Below are 24,135 nucleotides of genomic sequence, written 5' to 3'. Positions count from 1 at the left end.
CTGGGTATTCGGGGCCCTCACTTCCAGCATAGCTCGCCTATCAATGGCACAGTTTCAGGTTGGAATTGAAAATTTTGAGTGCTTTATACTTTTGCCTTGCTGTGGTGAGCAGTCCCACTTGACTTTCAATTGAAAGAACTCATCACTGACAAGTAGGCTGGATGGAGAGTTCACCCATTATTTCGTAAAGGTATCTTCAAAAAAAAAATTCATATCAGAATTTTTCCCGTTCTAAACTTAATTGCTGCAAATCTATATTATGAACAGAGTACCTTGAGAAGAATGATGATTTGCACCTAAATATGATAAGTAATGAGAAGTGAAATGAATAAGTATGCAGAAAAACATTCCAAACCAAAAGTTGCTAAATTTAGAGCAATTATACCTGTAGTTTAGGAGAAGCCATTTTGCCCACTCAAAAGTTTAGTAAATAAAACTATTTTCTGTTAGTGCTCTTGCTTCTTCTATGACATCATCAAATATTGTGTTGTTAGGAGAGAGGTGTTGGTTAGGTCAGCTGTGAGGGATATTGCCTAGGTGGGGACAGTGAACTTTCACCTCTCACATGCACTTGTGAAACAGTAGAAATAAGTGACCAGCCATAGTTTGCAGAATCAATTTAATTCATTTCTGACCTTCATGTTTCATTTGAACATGAAGCAGAACCAAGTCATGTGACAGTAATGTTAAATCCAATTAAATGCCATAATCGCTTGTATTTGGATTTTGTGCATTTGTATGTTTCCATGTACTAAAGACCCTGAATGGTTGATCACGTGAGGTTATGTAGCTCACCTGTTCCCCTGGTAAAAGAATGAAGATTCTTCTTGGTGGCAACAACTCTAGTTTCCAAATCTACACACACAGTTTTGAATTATATCACTGGAGATCCAACCTGCCTAGATATTTGCATGCATTTCACTTCTGCAAGCGCAGCATTCTGAGATATTCAGTATTCTACTTTTCATCCAGTATAAGCAATTGCTTGCTGTTTTATCTGGGCAGAGAGCTTGGAATTCAATGGGATTTGTGGGACTTTCCCATAGCCTAAAGACAAAGGGCCAAATTAACCCATAAAAACGACTGAACTGTCATGGTCACACGAAATCCAGAGTTCTTCAAATCTGACTTTGTTGGACTTAAAAGCAAAACTGATCCAAACCGGAGAAAGTTCAGATTGGATTTTGGTTTGATTTAATCCGTTTGGATTTTGGGTTCAGTTCAATGCTTTTTCCCTACCTGGTAAGCCAACCAAGGACTGGCATTGACGGCATTCCTGGAGATATCTCTGAGATGAACCGTCCCACTCTCTCTAACGAGGAGGATGCCATGGTTGCAGGAAGTTAACATGGGGGAGGAAAGAAAACGGGGGAAAATGAGTGGGGAACAAGAGATTCTCTAATTGGACATGTTGAAATTACAAGACAAAGCAGGCAGGAGCTAAGCAACTTTCTGCTACTAATGATTAATAGAAATAATATAGAGAAGATCATTCAATGATGTCAGAGACGAGAGAGGACCAAGTTTAAGTTAGCTAGTCTTTTAGCAGCCAGCAGATTGTTAAGTACCAGATTTCTCCCAAACTACATAATTTTTGGGTGCATCAGAATGTCTTATAATTACCTTTTTGCATCAAATCAACAGCTCTTAAGAGTTTACAAAGCTATTACTAGAAAAGCCTAGGCACAAGTTCCCTTTTCAGGTTTAATATTTCACTTTCATGATTTTGTTGTATTCTTTTACCTATGTTTAAATCTGTGTGTTGTTTTGCTTCATGTGTGGTCTTTTAAAGTGTGGGATACATTATCTGTCACCCCACTGCACTAGAGTAGCATCTGTTGAAATGGCACCTTTGTCATGGGATATGAATAGCTTTCTCATGACATAAAAAAAATTCTTAACTGCTATCGGTATGTAAATGTTTCAACGTAATTATATTTAACATTTGAATAAATGTAACACTAGTTTATGAATCTATATTATGATTACCTGGTTGGTATAAACAAAACACACATTGGGCGTCAGTGAGGGGATGTAGTTTCTCCCAGTGCTTTCCTGTGTATATCTCTGCGGATAAACGTAGATATGTGACTTGGGCATCCTTTATGAAACAGATCTACAGATAGACAACGGCAGCCATTTTACCAGCAGAGATTTGTTTTTGCTTTTATCTGTAGGTTTGGTTCATATGTGTTTAGAGTCATGGACATCTACGGGCACACTACTATACTCTAGTAACTCTTACAGAAACCAATGGCATCTTCAGTCTAAAAGAGAAGAAGGGCTCCACAAACATGTGCTAAAGTGTGTTTCTCCTCGGTTTAAGGTTGAAGCAGTTCTAATTAAAGAGCTTGAGTTTTAGGGATGGTGTTTTACATAAGATTAAGGCTGGATTTAAAATTTGAAGAGGTTCAGCTCTTTTTGCACAGAGGTTCTTACACTGCAATAAAAGTACAGCCTGCTGTATGTGCCCCTGTAAGTGTGTGCCTATGTGGGGATTTATGTGCAAAGACACACGCTCACAGAGTACACGCCTGTGTTTTGTTATCAGTGCAGAACGCCAATCTTGACAGTAAGAGGGGTTATTAATGCTTACCATGGTGCCAACGCTGTACGTTGCAGCTGGTGCAATCGTGTGGTGGTACGGGTCAGCAGCTGCATAGACTCTGCCATAACTGGAAAACAAGGAGACATACTTTCAATTTAAATCCAGCTGAAGAGTCACCAATTAACTCGTTTTGGATAAGCTGTAGGACAAGGTGCTGCCATTTTGATAACACTATGCTCACTTAAATATGATAACATATTTAGAGAATCAGCCTATGACAGGGTTTTACAATCTACTTACAAGCTGCTACTTTTTGAAGGTTGAAGTAAAAGTATGAGTAAAATATTTCAAAGTATTTTTGTCGGGTAGAAGTAAAAGCAAAAACTCTTTAGACGCAGCAGTTAGTAATTGGCATTGTACCCTAACTCTAAGTACCCAGTAGTTAAAAATTACATACAGCTCAGATACATCGCTTGGCTATCTCCTCTATTGAAATCATGCAACAGTTCTGAACAAGATCTGTTCTTTTCTAAATTCAAAGCGTAGTTATTTTGTTTGTTAATTGGCTTCATATATAATCATAATATTTCTTGAGTAAGAATTTTACCACAGAGCTCCAAGCACTGCTATAATACAGTAATCAAATTCAAGTGGCTAAGTATCAACTTCCTACTAGAGGGCACTCCAGTGCAGAATTAGCAACTGAAGATTATTCCATGAGTGCCATCACTGGACGGTTTCTCATTGCACTCACTAATCTTCTGCTACTTCAACTAAAAGTAGTTGGTATATAAGCTGCATTCTCAAAAAGTGCCACATCTTTCAGAAACCTGATTCTTTCAATGGTATAATAATTTTTAAACGGGTTAAAATTGTCAAGAATCATGTGCATGTACACACACACACACACACACACACACACACACACACACACACACACACACACACACACACACACACACACACACACACACACACACACACACACACACACTTACTTTCTCCTCAGTGGTTGCATGATCAAACTTAATAGGATTTGTTGTGAGAAAGAGATGCCTTCACATCCATCTACACCATAGACATTTCAGGCACAAATACTTGGCTTGCACAGCAAATCCAACTTGTGTCACTATTGCATTAGGGTTTGAGTGAGTGATTGTTTCAAGGGGACTTTGAACAGTTAGACATGAGAATTTGGTCATTCCTATGGCCTGACATTTTGTAAGCTCTGGTAGAAACAATGCGAAGTCCATTTCACTTTATATCTAACCTAGTCATTGCCATACATAATAATCTCAAACATGATCAACTCTAATGAAACTAGGAAAAACTTTTTCAGGCAATTACAGGAAAGAAGAAACAAAGCCTTGCAGTTGTTAAGATGCCATTATAAATCATTGAACTGGTCCGGCATGAGAAAGAGCAGAAAATGTGATGATCGAGCCTAGAATCAAGCTGGTGTATTTAGTTATTTATTGAGATATAGTGCAGAATAGACTCCTCCGGCCCCTCAGGTTGCACCAACCAGCAATCCTCTGATTTAATCCTGGCCTAATCATGGGACAAGTTACAATGACCAATCAACCTACCAACTGGCACTTCTTTGGACTGTGGGAGGAAATCGGAGCAACCCTGCGCGCAGTCACAGAGAAAATGTACAAACTCCTTACAGGCAGCGGCAGGAATAGAACCCGAGTCGCTGGTACCGTAAAGCGTTGTGCTAACCACTATTCTACCATTCTGCCCCGTCCTGGGAGACACGTGCTGGGCTGATGGGCTCTGCCATAGATGGTGTAATTTAACACTTGTGTGCCGAAACAATATGAAGGAGATAAAATATCCATCGTTACCAAAAGCCATTTAAATGTACACTCCATATAGAGGAGGCAGATAGCTTGAAAAAGTGGGGAAATACGGGTAAAAATTAAATATTGAAAGTGGAAGCAATATATGAAACAGTTCAAGAATACATCAAGGATAACCTGGGAGCCAATTACATGTTCTACCTGATTGCTAGGAATTTTGCCGTTAAAGGAAAACCATATTGAGAAACTAAATGGAATATCTGATTCTGTCCATAGAAATCACATCATGAATTTAGTGCTGATGAAGCCAGACTGACATATAATCAAAGAAGAAAATATTTATTTCAATCATCCATCCACAAGTTTTCAGAAATACCTTGACTGTTGTAGAAATGAATCTTACTCAGAATTAAATAATAATGCTAATTTTTCCTCTCTGGTGAGCCATTCGCATTTGATAAAATGATCAGCAGTGAAGTAAAATAAAATGGGTTGAAAGAAACATTCCTTTCCCGAGAGCTGCAGCTTTTAACCAACTGCTGGAATATTCAAATACAGTAGCCAATTTGCTCCCAACACAGCAGCAATAGTGGCTAGTTACTGCGATGTTAACTTGAAATTAAGCATTGCTGAGATTTATTTTGCACTCTGCTTTACACCTTAACCCTCCTCACTCGGTGTGTAGGATATAATATATATGAGAACTCAAACATGACCAATAGATCCTGGGTGCTGTTTCTTCCCTGTCAAAATTAACCCACAAGGGATAAGACTTATGGGCTTTGCTGGGGACATAATATTCTAAAGGGGATGGGGAGGTAGGATTTCATGCAGACATCTTAGTAAAGCCTCTGAAATAATCCCAGGTATTAGTAGTGCCAGTTTCTCTTTAAGGTTTGAGTCTGATGCTCCTCTTGCCCTCAATTTTGAACTTGGACTCTGAGATTAATAGTCTAACTAGCTGTTTCTCTCAAATGTAAGTAAATTAGCACATGGTACATGTATACATCTGAGGGTGCAATTGACCACCAATGTACAATGTGTAAAACAGAGATTCAATAGATCTTGTTCCTATGCAACACACACAAAATGCTGGAGGAACTCAGCAGGTCAGACAGGATCTATGGAAATGAATAAACAGTCGATGTTTCGGGCCAAGAGCCTTCTTCAGGACTGAAAAGGAAGGGGGAAGACTCCAGGGTAAAAAGTAGGTGGTGGGGGAGGATGCTTGCTGGAAGGTGATAGGTGAAGCCAGGTGACTGGGAAACGTAAAGGGCTGGAGCAGAAGGAGTTTGATGAGAGAGGAGAGTGGACCATAGGAGAAAGAGAAGGAGGAGGGGACCTAGGGGAAAGTAGAAGGCAAATGAGAGGAGTAAAAGGCCAGAGTGGGGAAAAGTGGAAGGGGGAAGTGGAGCGAAGTTTTTCTATTGGAAGAAGAAATCCTGTTCCTATGATTCTTTCTGCTCTGCCTACCAGTGAAATGTGGAAACAGCACCCTAAATTACTTGAGCATCCAGGTAACACACTCGTGAGCTGTACTTTCAAACCTATACCAGAAATGCCCACCCAGATTTTTTCATGTTCAGTCTTAGAAATATGCGAAGTGAACTGCTCTTACCCAGACTGCTCAGCCCGGATGCCCGGACAACGGAGAGAAGCACATCTGCCTGTGAAATCATTCCGGGGAACTTTGTTGGAAGTTAAATGTAGGTGTGAATCTAGAGACTATGAGACTGGGCTCCCAGTGAGAACCTATGACCACCGAAACTCACTGTCAAATGAAGAATAACTACCTATGGGAAGCTTTGCAGACAGATATTGGGATCCATCAAGCCAAGCAATGAGTTTTCAGTTTCAGGAAAGAAAGGCAAGAGAAGGGATGAAAATAAATTGATAGAAATGGAAAGTAAGTGTAAGTATTTAGTCAAATTTGCATTGTTACTGAATCTTAATAAATGTGATGAACTGTATAGAGTTTAGGAACCATAATTTAATAAACCTTCTTCCCCCATTCTCTTGTATCGATGTTGAATAGCTGTGTTATGAGCAACTGTGCACTGTTTAGGCCTTGTGTATTCAATTTTGCAGTCGCTTAAAGAGTTGAAAGAATTTATCTTTTCATTACGTTCTTGTTATGAGCTAATAAATAATTTTTAATCATACATTTGTATCAAGCCCATTTAAAAATCACAGCGTCGCCTTTAGCGAGGCTGCTCTGGTAGTTTCTCTTTTGACAGTCTCCTCTGACGTGTATTAATAAAATGAATGTTTGCTGGAAAGGCTCATGCCATCAGTTATAACTGAATTCTGCAGTTTCATCTTCTTTTGGCCAAAGAAAAACTTTTTTAAACAGCAAATGTATTGATCTGTGTGATTGCCAACAAACATCCAACATCTCAGATACTTCGTTAAAGTGACAGACTGCAAATGAGGTCTGTGTGCTGTAGATAACAAGGCTGCAGTGAGTAACAAAGCAGACTTAACCAGGAAAGGGAGAATTCCGAGAAAATCAAGTTGATCGTGCTACAAATGATGTAATACTTCAAATGATATATACGTTTAAATCTGTCATCTTTCCACGCAGAGGCTTTCTATGAAAGGACAAATGTCTGGACATTTCAAAAGCCAGAAAGCATCTACTTTTGAATAAATTCATATGCCTTTCTTCAGGGAGAATTCTTTAAAACTACACATGCTACAAATTGACAAACTAATTCACTGATGCAAACAGTGATTAGATCCTCTGAAGGAAGATGGCTGTCTTAAAAGGGGAAAAAAACTGAAACATGCTAAAGAAAATGTCGAACATAGCAAACGTAATTTCCTGGTCTCTTTATATGCAGCATCTTGTCCAGAGCTGTATGGAGATTCTGAAAAACAATAGACATGAAGCAATTACTCTGTTTAACAAGCTGGAACTGAGGTAAAATTGATCGGCTACCATTTCCTGACTTTTAATTTTCTTTTTCCTTTTTTAAGCAGGAGCATAATATTTGCTCTTTCTAGTGGTTTCAGTTTAGAAAAGTTTTGGAGAAGTATGGTAGTTACCATTGCCTTCCATACTCTGATAAATGAATGTGGGATTCATTTTTACTTCTATTAGCTGTTCAAAATATGCTCCTTTAGTAGTGAATGATTTGCTTTCCGCAGGCATTCCCTCGTTGCTGTTTTCACCTTTCACTTTTCCCCTGGGCAGTTATGTCAAATCTGAAATCTTCAGCATCATTACCAAGCTAGTTTTCACTTTTCATTCCAGATTTATCTAATTGACCGAATTCAAATTTCTCATCGGCTGTAGCGGAGTTTAGTTCCAAGTTTCTGTAAAGCAACCAGCCCAGTGACGTCATCAGTTTGTTTCTGTACACACTGAGCTAGCCTGGGGCTCAGTCATATTGGTAACGCAAAGAAACATATTAACCAAGGCAGGTGAATGGGGTTAAAGTGGATAATGAATCACCCATGATGGATTGGCGGAGCCAACTTAATGGGCTGAATGGCCTAATTGTACTCCTATGTCTCATGGTCATTATGGGAGCCTGATTTGTGAAAAAAGAATCATTTCTTCAGCTGGGACATTGGCATTACTGTCCTGTTCACTGTTATAGTGGTAAGTCACTGAGGGTCAACAAAATGGCTTTGGAACTTCTGGGACTTCTGTCTTCTCCAAAACAATTTTCAATAGGATGACAATTGTCGGTGCTTTGACCAAATGGAGTGAAGAATTCTACATCAGTATCATATCATAAACTCACATGTATCATAATGAAAATCAACCTAAAAATGGGACTATGCACATGATGCTATACGAAGCCTCTGACTATTGTCAGTTATGTTTTTTTTTCAAACCAGGACAGACTCCACTCAATGTTTAATCCAATTTATTTAGCAAATCTTGAAAGTTAATGAGGAGTCCAAAAGTACAGATATAGCACTGTGCAAATGTCTTAGGCACACACACACACACACACACACACACACACACACACACACACACACACACACACACACACACACACACACACACACACACACACACACACACACACACACACACACACACACACACACACACACACACACACACACACACACGCCAAAGAATTTTATACAGTACTGTATTTGTATAGAGGAAAGTGAGTTTGTAAATCCGGCGGCAGCAAAGAATTTTGGGAATGGCGAGGGTGAAGCATTGCAGGAAGGATGTGGGACAGGAGGCATAGAAGGAGTGCCAGGGGTGGGAGTGGTGCGGGTACAGACACATTCAGCCCTAAAACACTGGCAAGGACTTTAGATTCCATACAATTGGTTTATTGATCTTTGCAGAATGTCTCTCTGGTGCTTCCCAATCTATCCCCTCTCCCTTCCCCTTTCCCAACTATGATTCTTTTCTCCCTGTCCTCTTCTCACTCTCAGTCCACATAGTATCCGAATCAGGTTTAACATCACTCACACATGTCATGAAAGTTGTTTTTTTTTGCTGTGGCAGTAGTATAATGCAATACATAAAATTACTACAGTACTCTACAAAAGTCTTAGGCGCCCTAGCTACATACATGTGCATTTGCCGAGACAAATGTTGGTGCATTTTATAAAGAATTTATGGAAGTTCTTGATATGCCATAACCAACAAGACAGGATCAGAAATGGAAAATTGAATTGAGCTGGATACCTATGTTCATCCACCATGAACAATGAAGTGAAAGGCTTCCTTCCATTGAGTCCTATGCTCCTGGCCATTTAAAACTGTGTGTTTCATATAGGAGTATGGACAAAGGCACTGAATTAGCCATCCCCACAGTTTCCATGGTCCTTAGGTTTCCATTAATAACTGTGCTACTGGCATGGCCACAGCTGATACAGCCACGGTGTTGTACATCACAGAAACACGACCTTTGGCTCAACTCATCCACGCCAACCAAGATGTCTACCTGAGCAGGTCCCTTTTTCCTGTATTTGGTCCACATCTTTACCATCAATGTACCTTTCTAAATGCAATCATTAGCTTTATTTGATGAAGAGTCCATAACAACTGTCACATTGGAAGATTATAACCTCAGCTTTAATATTTCCATTGTCACATGTCAGCTAAAACACTTAAATAGTCCAGAAATTTCCTGTCATCCTTCACCATTTTGTTGTGTTCTCCAGCAAGTCTGAAACTGTGAAGCAATTGAAATTGAAGATTCACCTGAATTTCATAAAGTGAGCTGAAAAATTAGGTTTGAAACTATTTTTTTAAACACACCCACTCCACCCACTTCTCCTGCTGGAACATTCAGATCAGTTAAATACCCTCTGCAACCACGTAGGAGAAAAGATTTCTCTGGGGAACAGCATTAGCTTTTGATTCCACACTGATTTAAAATGAAGTTTCACTTGAAATGTTCTCATTTGTAGTTTGGTGTCTGCTTATGACACATGAAGTGTTGCACAGAGGCAAAGTTCTGCAACTTACATTAAGGGATGCAGAGGCATCAAGCTAAGGAAAGGTTCAGGCCACCAAAGAGTTAACTTTTCACTCAAATAAGACCATAAGATATAGGAGTAGAATTAGGCTCTTTTGGTCCCAGTCTCCTGCCTTCTTTCCCATCGCCCTTCATGTCCCTGCACAGTGATCACTCACTGCCAAAAACCTGGTGTTTGGTCATTCCACTGTTGGTAAAGTCTGGCAAAATCACTGGTTTGACCTTTACAATCCTGCTGCCCCCAGGGCATGTGTCTCATAGACAGAGATGGCGGGCACAGAACTTTTGCCACTGGCCTTCCAACATGGCATACCTTCGCTGAAGATGCATTGCAAAGGAAGGATAGGCAAGTAGTTCTCGATGCCTTGAAATCACAACAGAAGGGCAAGACTTTCTAATACTTAATTAGTGGATCGGTTTTCATTGCCCTAATCCTCAGTCTTTTTCTTAACCGTAAAGGTAGGAGGCAAGATATCAGAGAACAAATATGGGAAGTATAACACAGGAACAGATCAGGAAAATCAAAAAAAAAAAGCTGTAAATCTGAAATAGAAAATGTTGGAAACGCTCAGCACATTTGGCAGCATGGTTTTCCGACTATTGCTTGCTTTTTCTTAATTTTGAGAAAGGTCTTTAATTTGTTTCACTTTCTACAAATACTACCTGACCTGCTGAGTGCTTCCAGCAGTGTTTTTATTGCAGAAGGCGTCTATTTGACCAGTGTTAGTGTTTATTCTTCATGATAACCTTGTTCTATCCTATTTCATTTAATCCTACCAGCAAAACCCCTTTCATCCTCTATATTCCCCATTTTTCTTTTTACCTTACTTTCTCATAAAAGCATCTGTAGCTCCTAGAATGAGTCTGGTCTTCCCGCTTTTATTGTGATCTCCAAACTACATTGGTTCTTTAAACAGAAACCAGGATAAGAATGAACGGACAGAAGCCAAGCCCATCCATAAGCTTTGCATCTGATCCCCCAGACAAAAGAATTTCACAGCACAATTCATATTACCAACAGATATCAAGCATAATATTTAAAGCTGGGTAACTGACAACCATGCAGTTTTGTAAATAAGGTGGCCTTTAAATATGAACTCTGGTAAAACCAGGGATGCCCATCCCTTGTGATCAGAGTGATTTAAAAGATATTCAGCTTTTTGGCAGTTGGTAGCTGAATTGAATATCTCACACTTGGGATTTACACAACGCTGACAGTTCTACTCTGGAGATCTAGTGAGATTGTCAGTCAGTATCTCAGCACTATCACCATCAAACCTTTCAGCTAGCAACTATCCAGCTCACCCTTCCACCTGTATCATTGGTTTGTACTTTGTTACATCAGCCTGTGCAACAGCTAACTGTTAGTCAACCTTGAAATCTACAAAATAGTTTGAAACCCTGCAAATTCAAATAGGCCTCTCCCCTACTTTAGACTTGCTGCTAATGAAGTTGAAGGAAATTTTATTCATAAGGAACTTAAATTTTGATGCAGGTGTAGAAATGCATTCCCAATCAGTACATCTAAATGTGTTCCATAACTGTATCAGTTAGATCTCTGAGGACTTAACCTGATCCCAACATATCAATGCAGTTATAAAGAAGGCAAGACAGTGGCTATATTTCATTAGGAGTTTGAAGAGATTTGGTATGTCAACAAATACACTCAAAAACTTCTATAGATGTACTATGTAGAGCATTCTGACAGGCTGTATCACTGTCTGGTATTGGGGGGGGGGGGGTTGCTATTGCACAAGACCGAAAGTAGCTGCAGAGGGTTGTAAATCTAGTCAGCTCCATCTTGGGCACTAGCCTACAAAGTACCCAGGACACCTTCAGGGAGCGCTGTCTCAGAAAGGCAGTGTCCATTATTAAGGACCTCCAGCACCCAGGGCATGCCCTTTTCTTACTGTTACCATCAGGTGGGAGGTACAGAAGTCTGAAGGCACACACTCAGTGATTCAGGAACAGCTTCTTCCCCTCTGCCATCCAATTCTTAAATGGACATGAAACCTGTGAACACGATCTCATTTTTTTAGCAGATATTATTTCTGTTTTTTGCATGATTTTTAATCTATTCAACATACATATACTGTAATTGATTTGCTTATTTATTTATTATTATTATTGTTTTCTCCTATATTATGTATTGCATTGAACTGCTGCTGCTAGGTTAACAAATTCCATGTCACATGCCGCTGATAATAAACCTGATTGTCACTCTGACTCTGAGTTTGCGAATAACAGTGTGAATTTCATTTGTAGAAAATTATGTGCCAAAGTGCCTATAGTGCATATAGTTTTTAATTGATGGTGAAGATTCTTGATTTTTTCCCCATCTTTTGTTTCCAGTGTGTAAACGAGAAAGAATTTGTGAAGAAAATGGACTCCCCAAAAAAAGGCAAACTGGGAGAAAATCCATATTTTAAATTCATTTGATTGGATCCGAATGTCAGTATTTATTATCCATCCATGTTTACCCTTGAGAAGCTGGCGGTGAGCTACCTCACTGAACTGGTGCAATCTTTGCATTGAAGGAACCCCACTGAATCGCTAGATAGAGAGTATTAGGATCTCATGCCAGTGATGGTGAAGGCACAGTAGTGTAATTCTGCGTCACTGTGACCTTACGACAAAGCTGCAAGTGTTCCCAAGTTGCCGCAGCTTTGTCTTTCATGGAGCTGGAGAAAGTGTGTGAGTAATTGAAATGTACACTGTGGATAATACACAATGCAGCATGCTGGAAGCTGATGTTCCAACCAGCACATTGGAAGAGATGTGCTGGTGGCACACGGGCTTCTCTCGTAAAGGAGTGTTTCTGTTTCTGGATGGTGTTAAGAGTCTTAGCTGTTTTTTTTTGGAGTTGTGCTCATCTGGCCAAATGGAAAGTTTTCTATCACGCACCTGACTTGCTCTAGATATTACTGAAAGGCTTTGAAGTTGTACAACAGGCTGCAGGATAACCAACTTCTTACCCACTCCTGTGGTTACAGTTTTTGTGTGAAAAATCCCCGAATTTGATGATGGGTCTTTCAGCCCCAGTAATGTCATAGATCGTCAAGGGTAGGCAGTTAGCCCCTCTCTTGCTGGAGAAGGCTATTGTCTGATACTTACATAGTGTAAATGTTACTTGCCATTACCTCTTAACTGAATGCAGACAAATTCCTGTTGCAAACCCCCATGGACTTAATTTTTTGCTGATGCAAATAGATCTTTGGGCAATTATCACTGAAAGCCCCACAACTTATGATGGACATAGTTGTAAATAGTGTCTAGAACACGACCCTGAGGGATTTATACATTCATCTCCCCTTGTGTGAGGTGACTCCAACCTTTGCAGCATTTTCACCTTAATGCTCACTGACCACAGCTAGTCAGTCAAAAAGATGCCTTAATGCTATAGGTTCTCACCTCCTGCCACCTCGAGAGTTCAGCTGTTTAGTACACATTTAGAATATGTCTGCAGTAAAGTCTGGAGTCCAAGCATGGTCCTGATAAAATCCAAACTGAGCCAATTATTGGTGAGTATGGACTGTTTGGCAACATTACTGACAACATCTTCCACCACTTTGATGATCATTGTGAATAGATTCATTGGTAATTTGCTAGATTTTATTTGTCCTGCCTTTAATGGACATGACACCCAGCAGCAATTTTCCACATTGTCGGTAGATAACAGCGTTGTGACTACACCGGAGAGAGAAGCACAGCTAGAACTTGAGAATGTCTTCAGAACTAATAATGGAACGTTCTCTTATCCTGCAACCTTCACTATATCTAGTGCTGTGTTCCATTTCTTGATGTAACATAACTGAATTGATTGAAAACATTAGGGACTTGGGAAGCTGAGGAGGAACATTTGGATGAAGACGGAGGCGAGTTCTTCAGACTTGTTTTTGACTGGGCCCTGCCATCATTGAAATGGAGATGTTCTTGGAGCTTCCTCCTCCTATGCAAGGCTTCATTGTCCAGAACCATTCAAGATCAGGTCTTTCATCCGGAGGCTCAGTTCTGTTTACTGCATGCTGCTCTTGTTGGTTCACTTTACCGGGGTGAGACATCACTTCCAGGTATGCCTGAAATCGAGTTAGGTTTGGTATCCTCGCTTGACAGTACTGGAAATGAGAGGAATATGCCAGACCAGGAGGTTACAGATTGTAATAGAATATAGGACAGGTGTTCTGGTTCGGGCATGAGGGAGATAGTGAAGGCCATTGTGTTCCTCCAGCTCCCATGTTCTCCATCTATAGAGATCTTCACCACAGAGTTCATGTGTTGGTGCTTTGGAATACCTCCTTACATCTTAATATGAAAATGTTCCAGACTCTTTTAGAAAAGACAAGTCTCTTTACCTTTGAAAATCAAGCCCTGACATGTGTCAGTGACAATAGTGTAGCACACAGAGTCATAGAAACAGAGCCTTTGGCCTATCTAGTCTATGCAGAACGATCAATCTGTCTTGTCCCATCAACCTGCACCTAGCTCATAGCCCTCCATACCCCTCCCATCCATGTACCTATCCAAATTTCTCTTAAATGTTGAAATTGAACCCGCATGCTCCAATTGCATGGGCAGCTCATTCTACACTCTCACTACCCTCTGAGTGAAGAAGTTCTCCCTTCCTACCGACATCTCAGTCTAAAACGTATAGTTGGAATATTTGTTAACGTAGCTCGCTTTGCGAAGAGTATATCAGAGCTACAGGATCAGACTCAAACATACTCCGGAGTGCATTACGAGGCACTAAAACTCAGGGTTGAGATGACCATGATATTCTGCTTAGGTTCTAATCCGCTGTTTATGACAAATACACGCTGTTGTGGGAGGCCTCTGCTACTCGCCACACATACTGGGAAACCATGGACTAACTGCCACTATTTGCAACACATTAAAATTCACGGCTGGAATATTGCAAACAATAGCACCTGCATATCAGTGATCAGTGCTACAGACTGCTTATGGGATGCCTCCATTCATATAATCTACAAGCAATACTTTTCTGATCTGTTCCAGCCTATGGTTCCTCATCTATCTGACACTAATTTTAATGGCCATAATGATTTCAGTATCATTCCCATAATCACAGCATGATACCTTTTCATCAGAGATTGAAACGTCAAACTTCTGCCTATCTCTATATTGTGATCCAATTATGAGGCCCTGACGCATGCACAAAAATTTAAATTTGTTGGATTTTGGAGGGGCTCATATAGGTGTCCTCAACTCTTCAAGGCACCCAGTAACATTGTGTCTCTATTTTAGATGATTATTGAGAGATTTGTGCTTGCCCAACCACCCTTGAATATATCCCCATATGAACTCATAAAATAGCTTATTCAGGGCAGCACAGTAGAGTAGTGGTTAGCACAACGCTTAACAGTACAGGAGACGCAGGTTCAATTCCTGCTGCTGCCTATAAGGAGTTTGTATGTTATCCCGTGACTGCGTGGGTTTCCTCCAGGTGCTTTGGTTTCCTCCCAGAGTCCAAAGCCATACTGGTTAGCAAGTTAATTGGCCATTGTAAATTGTGCCGCAATTCGGCTAGGGTTAAACAAGGTGATTGGTGAGTGACGTGGTTCAAAGAGCTGGAAAGACCTATTCAGTACTATATCCGAATAAATAAATAAATAAGAATTTTGGTCAATTATGTTCTCATATATAAAGAAATATATATTTTCATTTGATACAATTCAGAGAGGGTGGACTAGAGTGGAATAATCTGATGAGCAACGGGTGCATAGCAGGGTTTACATTCATTGCAGCTTAGAAGAATGACCTGTGACCTTTTTGAAACATGTCCAATTCTTAGAAGGCTTAACACGGTAACTGCAGGGGAGATGCTTCCTCTCGTGGGAGAGTCGAAGATAAGTGGGCAAAGTCCCAGAGTAAGGAAGAGCCTAGAACTGAGTTAAATTTTTCTCTCTAATGGGTTTGAACTCCTCGCTGCAGCAAACCCCTAGTGGCTAAATCGTGAAATATCTTCCTGGCTAAAGGAGGTTTTCAATCAATAAAGGAATCAAGAATTATTGGGAGGGAGCAGGAAAGTGGATTTGAGGAAAGTAAGACTAGTCATGATGTTATTGAATGTTGAAGCAGACTCAAGGGGTCAAATGTCTACTTCTGTTCTGATTTCTTATGATCATACAATCAATTGATAATAAATTTAAATCTTATCCCACGATGAGGAATGAATGGGTCACTGGTCCCTAGTTTAAATAAATCCATTGTTACCTTAACATCATACAATGAACCTTAATTTGTTTACAATCATGCTTATATACACCAATATATAACCAACATTACTTTTGAACATGGTTTTTTCCTGAGATTGTAAGGTGAGCAGAATCCAGGAAATTAAAATGCATTTAATAAACATTTGGCAAGTAAAATAAAAACCAGGCCAGTAATAATATTATAAACTTCACAGCAGGCAGGACTCGGTGTTATCTTCGAGGCTTTGAGATCAATGTAAGAGGTGAATGAAGAGACAATTCCCACAATAAGAAGAAATGAGCCTGCTTTTGCTGGTCATACCTGTCACTGTATGCTGCGGCAGCAGCTGCTGCGGGTTGGGCATATCTGTATGCTGCGTAGCCTCCCTGCAACAGAAAGAAGGGCTTCGTCACATTCTATGTGTAATGGACTGGTACTGCCATAAATGATGTTTGCTCTGGAATGCAGAGGCGGTGAAATGGTCAGAAGTGTAGAGCAGCTTTAAGCAGTAGGAACTAGTGAGGCAGTGGACTGATAGTCACTGCCTATAACTTCAAGAGCCAGTCAAAGCACTCTTGTGGCCATTTACTGTGCTTCACTGGGTCATTATCAATGTTAAAAGTGAGGCCTGGACAAATTCCCCATTTAAAGAATCCTTCTTCTTTAAGTAAGTGTCACATAGTAAAATGATGTGTAATTTCAAGCTGCTTCAATAGAACAAAGATCATTAATGTGGAAAGTCTGTGAGACATGTTCTCTGATATCTTGACATGACCGGCCACTGTAGTTAATTGTCTATCCACATTCTCAGATGACAAGAGAATACAAGCAGACACTTTAGAAAACAAACAGAGTTAATCCTTGCCTGTAGAATGCTAAACCCACTTACTTCCCAGAGTGAATTACCTTGGCTCACGAAGATTAAAATCTGTGTAAACATTGAAATCTAGCATCAGGGAATGATTCGCCTTGTTAATTATTTGGGACCTTTCTAATTACTACACTATTTTGCGAGGACTTGCTTAGGATTTATTAAACCTCATCTCCTTGTAAACTCTGAGATAGGAACACTGACAAGGCTGAATTTCTTCCCTTTGCAAAGTTCCAAAAGAAGCTTTTAGCAGTGGTAAGATTTGTAGTTCTTTCAGATTCTTTTTCATCCTTCATGTAAAAAATAATTGTGTTATGGATTTGGAGCTGCTGCTTGATGCTCAGCTTGAACTGCAGTTGTAGAGCTCTTAACTAACACACAGATGTGTTTATAAGTGAGACACGGGAGAATTGACGTGCCCTGTAACTATCCATCCTGCCCTCTCCAATACATTAATTGCTAACACCAGACTGAAGAAAACAATTTAAATGTTTTGTGGCACGGCTACAATCATGTTGCTGTCAGCTCTACCACTACTGAAAATACCACAGAACCTGCCCTTGCTAGCTTAATGGAATATAGCTGTTGATATCGATAACAGTGAAAATAACCAAGGGGATAATGTACTCGGTGTCAACTGTAGGGAAGACAATGTGGTTGGGTTGACATTCTTGTTGTGACTTCTGTGATTTCTGGGGCCACTTGATGCAAGTAAAGCCTTCCCATTTATCAGAAGATTTCTATACGAGAATCATTAGCAGTGGGAATCCATTGGTGGCGGAGATGCTTTCAACAAGGAAAGTGACTTGGTGTTGTTTTGAACAAAAGGACCAAATATACTGCATCATCAAAATTCCAGCAGTGTGTTTAGTGTCTCAGCAGTGCATGTTTTAAGGGAATCAGGCAGTACTGAGACTTAGATGAAAGGTGCAGAGAATATGGCATTGACGGATCGATCTGAAATCTCAATACAGTTAAACCCCTCACCGTGTAAAGCACGGTGTTAATTAAAACACTGGGATGCAGCCTGGGCCCCTGGCATCATGCCATCTCATTCACTGTTGAAGCAGCAAATGAATGGATGGAGTGGGTATTGCCGGGTCCCACTGAGGGCTGCCTGTCTAATAAAGTCATCCCCTCCCTCCCCCTTATGGGAGTTGTTGGCTCATTAACATTCAGATGGGATTTTTTTTAAATATTAACCTAGAAATTAAATTAAAAGGTAAGAGAAATCATGCTGAAGATAGCTTCAATTATACAGCTCTTCAAATAAATCTCTCATAAACCTTTCACAAGGACCTTAAATGATTCCTAAACAGCGGCCCTCCTCCCGAAGGTTAATGGTTGTTTCTTCACAATCTACTGCAGCCAATAAATCTAAGGTAATTTCCTCTTGGTACACTGATAATCGGGGTTCAGACCCCAATTCACAGCATATATATCTACTTCTCTATGTCTCACTATCCCTCTGTCTCTGTCTCACCCAATGAGAGTTCCCTTTTAAAATACAATTTGTCCAAGAATGTTCTGGAATCTTTACTTGCTATAAAAGCAATTAAGAGTCTCACACAGTGATACTCTGTTGCTGTGAATTCCTTCTCCCACAGAAACTGAGTGGAAAAGCTAGAAACTTAATTCACTTTGCAACCTTGTTAGTCCTGAAAAAAAGAAATTGTTTGGATCAACACATCCGGGTTACAGTGGTCAGGTAACAAGACGATATCATCCATTTCTCTCTGGGTGTTAATATGTTAAGCAGCCCTTTTGATTAATATAATTTTCATGTTTAACTAATTTCTTTTGTCTCTATTAATAATGTTCCAAATACTCACAGGCAGTTTCTGTACCTGGAGACACCACTGTGAATTAAGTTATTTGGCCCTTCAGGCCGTGTTCCACCATCCAGTTAGATTACAGCCAATTCATCTTAAAGTCTCTGAGGAACAGTAATCTGGTAAATGCTTTGGGAGCAGGTTCCTGTCACGCACTGGTGTACATGACATCAGGATAAATGCCAGATGTACCTCACTGTAGAAGCAGATTGGGAAATTCAACCAAAGCAAAGAGTTAACCTACAAAATACACCATTAATCTCAAACATCTGTTGCATTTAGGTCACCTGACGTACGTAACAGGGATGCAAATTGGTCACAGAGTGTAAATGTTCAGGACGTTTTAGGTGCAAGTATAATTTACACCTGCATATACGTAAAGCCCCTTTACTTTCCGTGGCCACTTTTTGTTTCATGTGTCTATCAAAGTGGCTTGTCCCAAGTTATGGAGCCTCCTGTAACTATTCCTTCGACTGTGCTTGTTCAGAGGCTCTCTTCAAATCACCAGATGACTTTGCCTACAAAATGCTGGAGGAATTCAACAGGTCAGGACTCCTGAAGAAGGGTCTCAGCTCAAAATGCCTACTGTTTATTCCTTTCCAACGAAGCTGCCTGACCTGCTGAATCCCTCCAGCATTTTGTATGTTCTGCTCTGGGTCTGCAGCATTTGCAGAATCTCTTCTGTGTATATGACTTTACCCAGTCCTTCTGGGAATTGATCAGTATTTTATCTCCCCTTAATTATATTTGGTTAGCAAAAGCCATAGTAAGAATCTGCAAACTTCTTGAATTTGAGATTCTTGAAAGTGTGCCTGACATATCATAATTTTGCTCCTCAGAACAGAGAGATGCAAAGAGAGAAACTCCCTTGAGGTTTCATGCAGTTAATGCACAATACAATGGTGTATTAGTGTTGATACACATTTGGCCCAACATGCCCCACCTATATTTCATTCCCAATTTTGTAGGAAAGTGTGGTAACATTAAAGTCAGTACTGTAAACAACTTTGCCCAAGGGACACAGAGAATTTGGACCATATTTCTTCCAGAATAAAAATTAAAGTTTGAAGCCATCTGATCCATTAGTCATGGACATTAGGCACAGCTTGTTTAAGAACCTGCAATTGGAGAAGCTTCCCAATTTTTCATGTCATTTTCACTGATGTCATTAAGATACATTCATGGGAACATGACACAATGCAAGACTTAGATCCATTCAAGGAAAACAGCATGAACAGAAATCAGAAATATAACTTTGCTACGTGCATGCCGAAAATTTTAGGCTAGTTTTTAAGCGGGCTCTGAACAAATGTAATTCTATTAAAATTCACATGTGCAGCTCTTTAGACTGGGGGGTGGGTGAAACTATTACTGTATAATAAACCTTGGTCTATACAAAGGCCCTGAATTTGGGCATCTGAGCCCTGAGTCACTTGCAATCAAGGCACAAAATAACCATCTGGCATACATGAGAACTGAAATTCAGAACTAGTTTAATTAAGCACATACTGGCACATTTGTACACATTTCCTTATCTTTTTTATGTTGGAATTTACTTTAAGCCCTGCTGCCTATTTTTATTGGATGTACCAAGCAGAATGTACACCCATTTGTCCCTGGACTCCTTCATCATGTTTACATGACAGCTTTCATTCTTAATTAATTAATTTGTTTACAACCATTAATTTGCTGCTTTATATGATGTTTTACAGCATGGAAATGCAGGCATCTCTTTAATGCTGATGGTAGTAAAGAAGCTCAGTGCTGCGTGAGCCAGCCTGAATGTGAATGGCAGCCCTTTGGGATATTGTGCTGTAGTGCAGCCTGAGGCTACTTATTTCCATGAAACCATCATAGTATAAATATTGGCTGCAATGGAAGGCAGTGGCTTACTTAATGGACCCAAACGTAAAAATATATTTCACATTATAAAGTTGTGCAATATTTAAAGGTGGTCTTTACCCCTCTGCCCCTCCCACCCCCAACTCCCAAGCTGCCAGACTTAGATTGCATATTCCGTGGGATAAAATACCAGCAAACCTTGCCCGGTGTCTCAATAGGAGACACTGATGTCAACCGCAGATGTTTGAGATCTCTTTTTCTCCCACATCATTGACACGGTAGACAGCACGGCCTACAGCCTGATGTCACAGCCATAACCACCCTCCCATCTCCTCTCCCACTCCGACACACACATATACAACCGTGCCCCCCCTCCCGTCCCGGAATTGCTTAAGCAATGGTGACATCTATTTACTTAAAGAAGTGGGTTTCTAGGTAAACTCATTTTGCTTTACAGTCCATGGTCATGATAAATATCTGACATGTACAGGACAACTGATGTCTCCACTCACGATAGTAGGATTAATTCTTACAGCAAATTGAGAAAGGCTGCTTACGACAGTAAAATGCAAGTTAATAGCGACTGAAGCAAAATGAATTTAAAAGCAAAACTCTGACTTTACTGCAATCTGAAATAAAAACCATAAATGCAGAACCACTCAGCAGTTCAGGCAGCATCTGTGGAGAGTGAAATATAGTTTTAAGGTGAGAACCATTTATGGGATGAAGGCTCATTTGCCTGAAACATTTCAATAAAAGTTCATCGACCTGAAATGCTATCTCTGACTCTCTCTTCATAGATGCAATCCGACCTGCTGTGTGTTTCCAGAATTTTTGGTTTTTTGTTTTGTAAAAAAAATTGACAGGTTTTGTGAATTCCTGTACCTAGTCACCAGCAGTCACTGCAACTATAGCTGAATCTGAAAGCTCTCCATTACCTTTTTAGCCGAATACGCCTGTTTTGTGCATGTAGTTTGGTGCTCTGATCATGGCTAATGAATAACAATGAGGCAATCAAACAAACCATGAAGAATGAAGGCAAAAAGATTTAATAACTGGGTAATTAAAAGCTTTGTGAAAAATAATTGCAAATCTGCTCTAAAGACGGATCATCAATTTTTGCTAGACATTTTCAAAGTCTTCCCCAGTCAAGTAAGACGGTGAAGGTTTCTGCGAATCTGTGAAGAGAGGCATAAAAGGACACAGAGTGCTACAGCAAGCAAACTTTACACGTCTATTAAGTCCAAGAAATCTAACAGACTAGAGTCTCCTAAACTTGAGCTTGGACGTTGAGCATGGAGGAAAATTACATTTCAAAGATTGTACTTCCAACAAAGAACTCTTTTTTCCTTGGATTTTCCATCTGTTGGAGTTGAAGAGTATATCTGCTTTCCTAGCTGGAGAGGGAAGTCTTAACTTGGCCATTATGAACCAGTGATACCGAGCACTGGTAAAAAAAAGTTCTTGGATGACCTTGCTGTATAAAACAAACTCAGTCTCTAAGTCATATATTTAAATTTTAAAAGATTAAAAGACTAACACAAAATCTTATCCATCAATGCCATGATATTCAATACTTTTGGGTAGTGTAAAAAGAACCACACACTAATATTGATCAAGTTCTTCAGAATTAACACCAGCTTCGATGCAGTTGAAAAACAAGTGAGAGAAAAACTACAACACCTGACATAAATCTGCTGGGCTCTGACCATTTCTAATCAGGCTGCAACCTGGGCTAAGGTCATTCATTTTTAACTCGTGTCACTTTTATCGCTGTGATCACAGTGTTAGCAGGACACCAACATGAAAAACATTTTGTAAATACACCAGGAGAGCTACAGTAGTAACTCAACCTTTAGTACTATCTTATAAACTTTTATTCCAGAACACGGGCCTGCCAGTGGTGTAGTGACATCAGCACAGGCCTTTGAGGGAGATGGTCCTGAGTTCGAGTCTGGCCGGGGTGGCAGTAGCTGCATGGAAGACAGGACTGGGAAAATCCTGTGGACAACTACACTGTCCATAGGGTCACCATGAGTCAATGAAAACTCGACAACACTCAATAACAATACCAGAACATAAAAATTATTAATATTAATTATATTTCAGTTACGGTGCCTATAAAAAGTATTCATCCCTCCTTGGAAGTTTTCACGTTTTGTTTTACATCTTTGAATCACAGCGTAATTTGAATTTTTTTGAGACCGATCAACAGAAAAATACTCTTTCACATCATAGTGAAACAGATCTCTACAAAGTGACCTAAATTAATTACAAATATAAAACAAAATAATTGATTGCATAAGTATTCACCCACATTGACATGACACACCAAATCATCACTGGTGTAGCCAATTGGCTTTAGAAGTCACATAATTAGTTAAATTGAGATCACCTGTGTGCAGTTAAGATCTTTCAATGATTGTAGTAAAAACACACCTGTGTCTGGAAGGTCCAACTGCTGGTGAGTCAGTCTCCTAGCAAAAACTACACCATGAAGACAAAAGAACACTCCAAGCAACTCTGCAAAAAAGGTTACTGAAATCACAAGTCAGGAGGAGGATACAAGAAAGTTTCCAAGTTACTGAATATCATTTTGAGCAATTTGGAATATCATTTCTTGAATCATCAACAAATGGAAAAATGTGGCATAGCTGTAAGTCTGGCCTCAAACACTGAGTGAACATGCAAGAAGGGGACTAGTGAGGAAGGCCACCAAGCCTATGACCACTCTGGAAGAGTTACAAGTTTCAGCGCTGAGATGGCAGAGACTACACTTACAGCACAACTGTTGCCCGGGTGCTTCACCAGTCACAGCTTTATGGAAGAGCGGCAAAGTGAAAGCCACTGTTGGGGGGAAAAAAAACCTCACATGAAATCTTGGCTAGAATTTGCCAGAAGGCACGTCGGAGACTCTGCAGTCTATGGTCTGATGTGACCAAAATTGAGCTTTTTAGCCCTCAGATTAAACACTATGTTTGGCGTAAGCCAAATACTGCACATTATCAAAAACATACCATTCCTACCATGAAGCATGGTGGTGGCTGCATCATGCTGTGGGGATACTTCACTGCAGCAGGCCTTGGAAGGCTTGTGAAGGTAGAGGGTAAAATGAATGCAGCAAAATACAGAGAAATGCTGGAGGAAAACCTGATGCAGTCTGCAAGAGAACTGCGACTTGCTTTATAGCAAGACAATGACCCCAAACATAAAGCAGAAGTTGCACAGGAATGGCTTTAAAAACAATAAAATTAATGTCCTGGAGTGGCCAAGTCAAGAGTCCAGACCTCAATCCAATTGAGAATTAGTGCCTGGACTTGAAAAGGGCTGTTCACTCAGATTCTCATGCAATCTGACAGAGCTTGAGCAGTTTTGTAAAGGAGGATGGGGAAAAATTGCAGTGTTCAGATGTGCAAAGCTGATAGAGACCAATCCACTCAGACTTCAGGCTGTAATTGCTGCCAAAAGTGCATCTACTAAATACTGACTTGAAGGGGGTGAATACTTATGCAATCAATTATTTTATGGTTTATATCTGTAATTAATTTAGATCACTTTG

At 40.0% G+C, this 24,135-nt stretch overlaps 1 protein-coding gene across 32 annotated transcripts in view; it reads right to left on the bottom strand.

Annotated features, from left to right (window-relative positions):
- Nucleotides 1-24,135, bottom strand: part of rbfox3a (RNA binding fox-1 homolog 3a) — a 1,515,582-nt gene that overhangs the window by 7,806 nt on the left and 1,483,641 nt on the right. For 25 of the 32 annotated variants that reach the window (XM_073026039.1, XM_073026046.1, XM_073026052.1 and 22 more), the window contains 4 exons: nucleotides 16,353-16,417; nucleotides 2,597-2,675; nucleotides 1,990-2,067; nucleotides 1,240-1,312 (listed from right to left, as the gene is read on the bottom strand). In XM_073026039.1, coding sequence (XP_072882140.1) covers nucleotides 1,240-1,312; nucleotides 1,990-2,067; nucleotides 2,597-2,675; nucleotides 16,353-16,417 — 295 coding nt within the window. The remainder of the gene's footprint in view (nucleotides 1-1,239; nucleotides 1,313-1,989; nucleotides 2,068-2,596; nucleotides 2,676-16,352; nucleotides 16,418-24,135) is intronic. The other 7 variants (XM_073026065.1, XM_073026060.1, XM_073026066.1 and 4 more) reach the window with 3 other exon arrangements.

This window comes from Hemitrygon akajei, chromosome 22, assembly GCF_048418815.1.
Source record: "Hemitrygon akajei chromosome 22, sHemAka1.3, whole genome shotgun sequence".
Classification (NCBI taxonomy): domain Eukaryota; kingdom Metazoa; phylum Chordata; class Chondrichthyes; order Myliobatiformes; family Dasyatidae; genus Hemitrygon; species Hemitrygon akajei.
The sequence above is the reverse complement of the archived record's forward strand: the minus strand, read 5'-3'. Positions and strand labels throughout refer to the sequence as shown.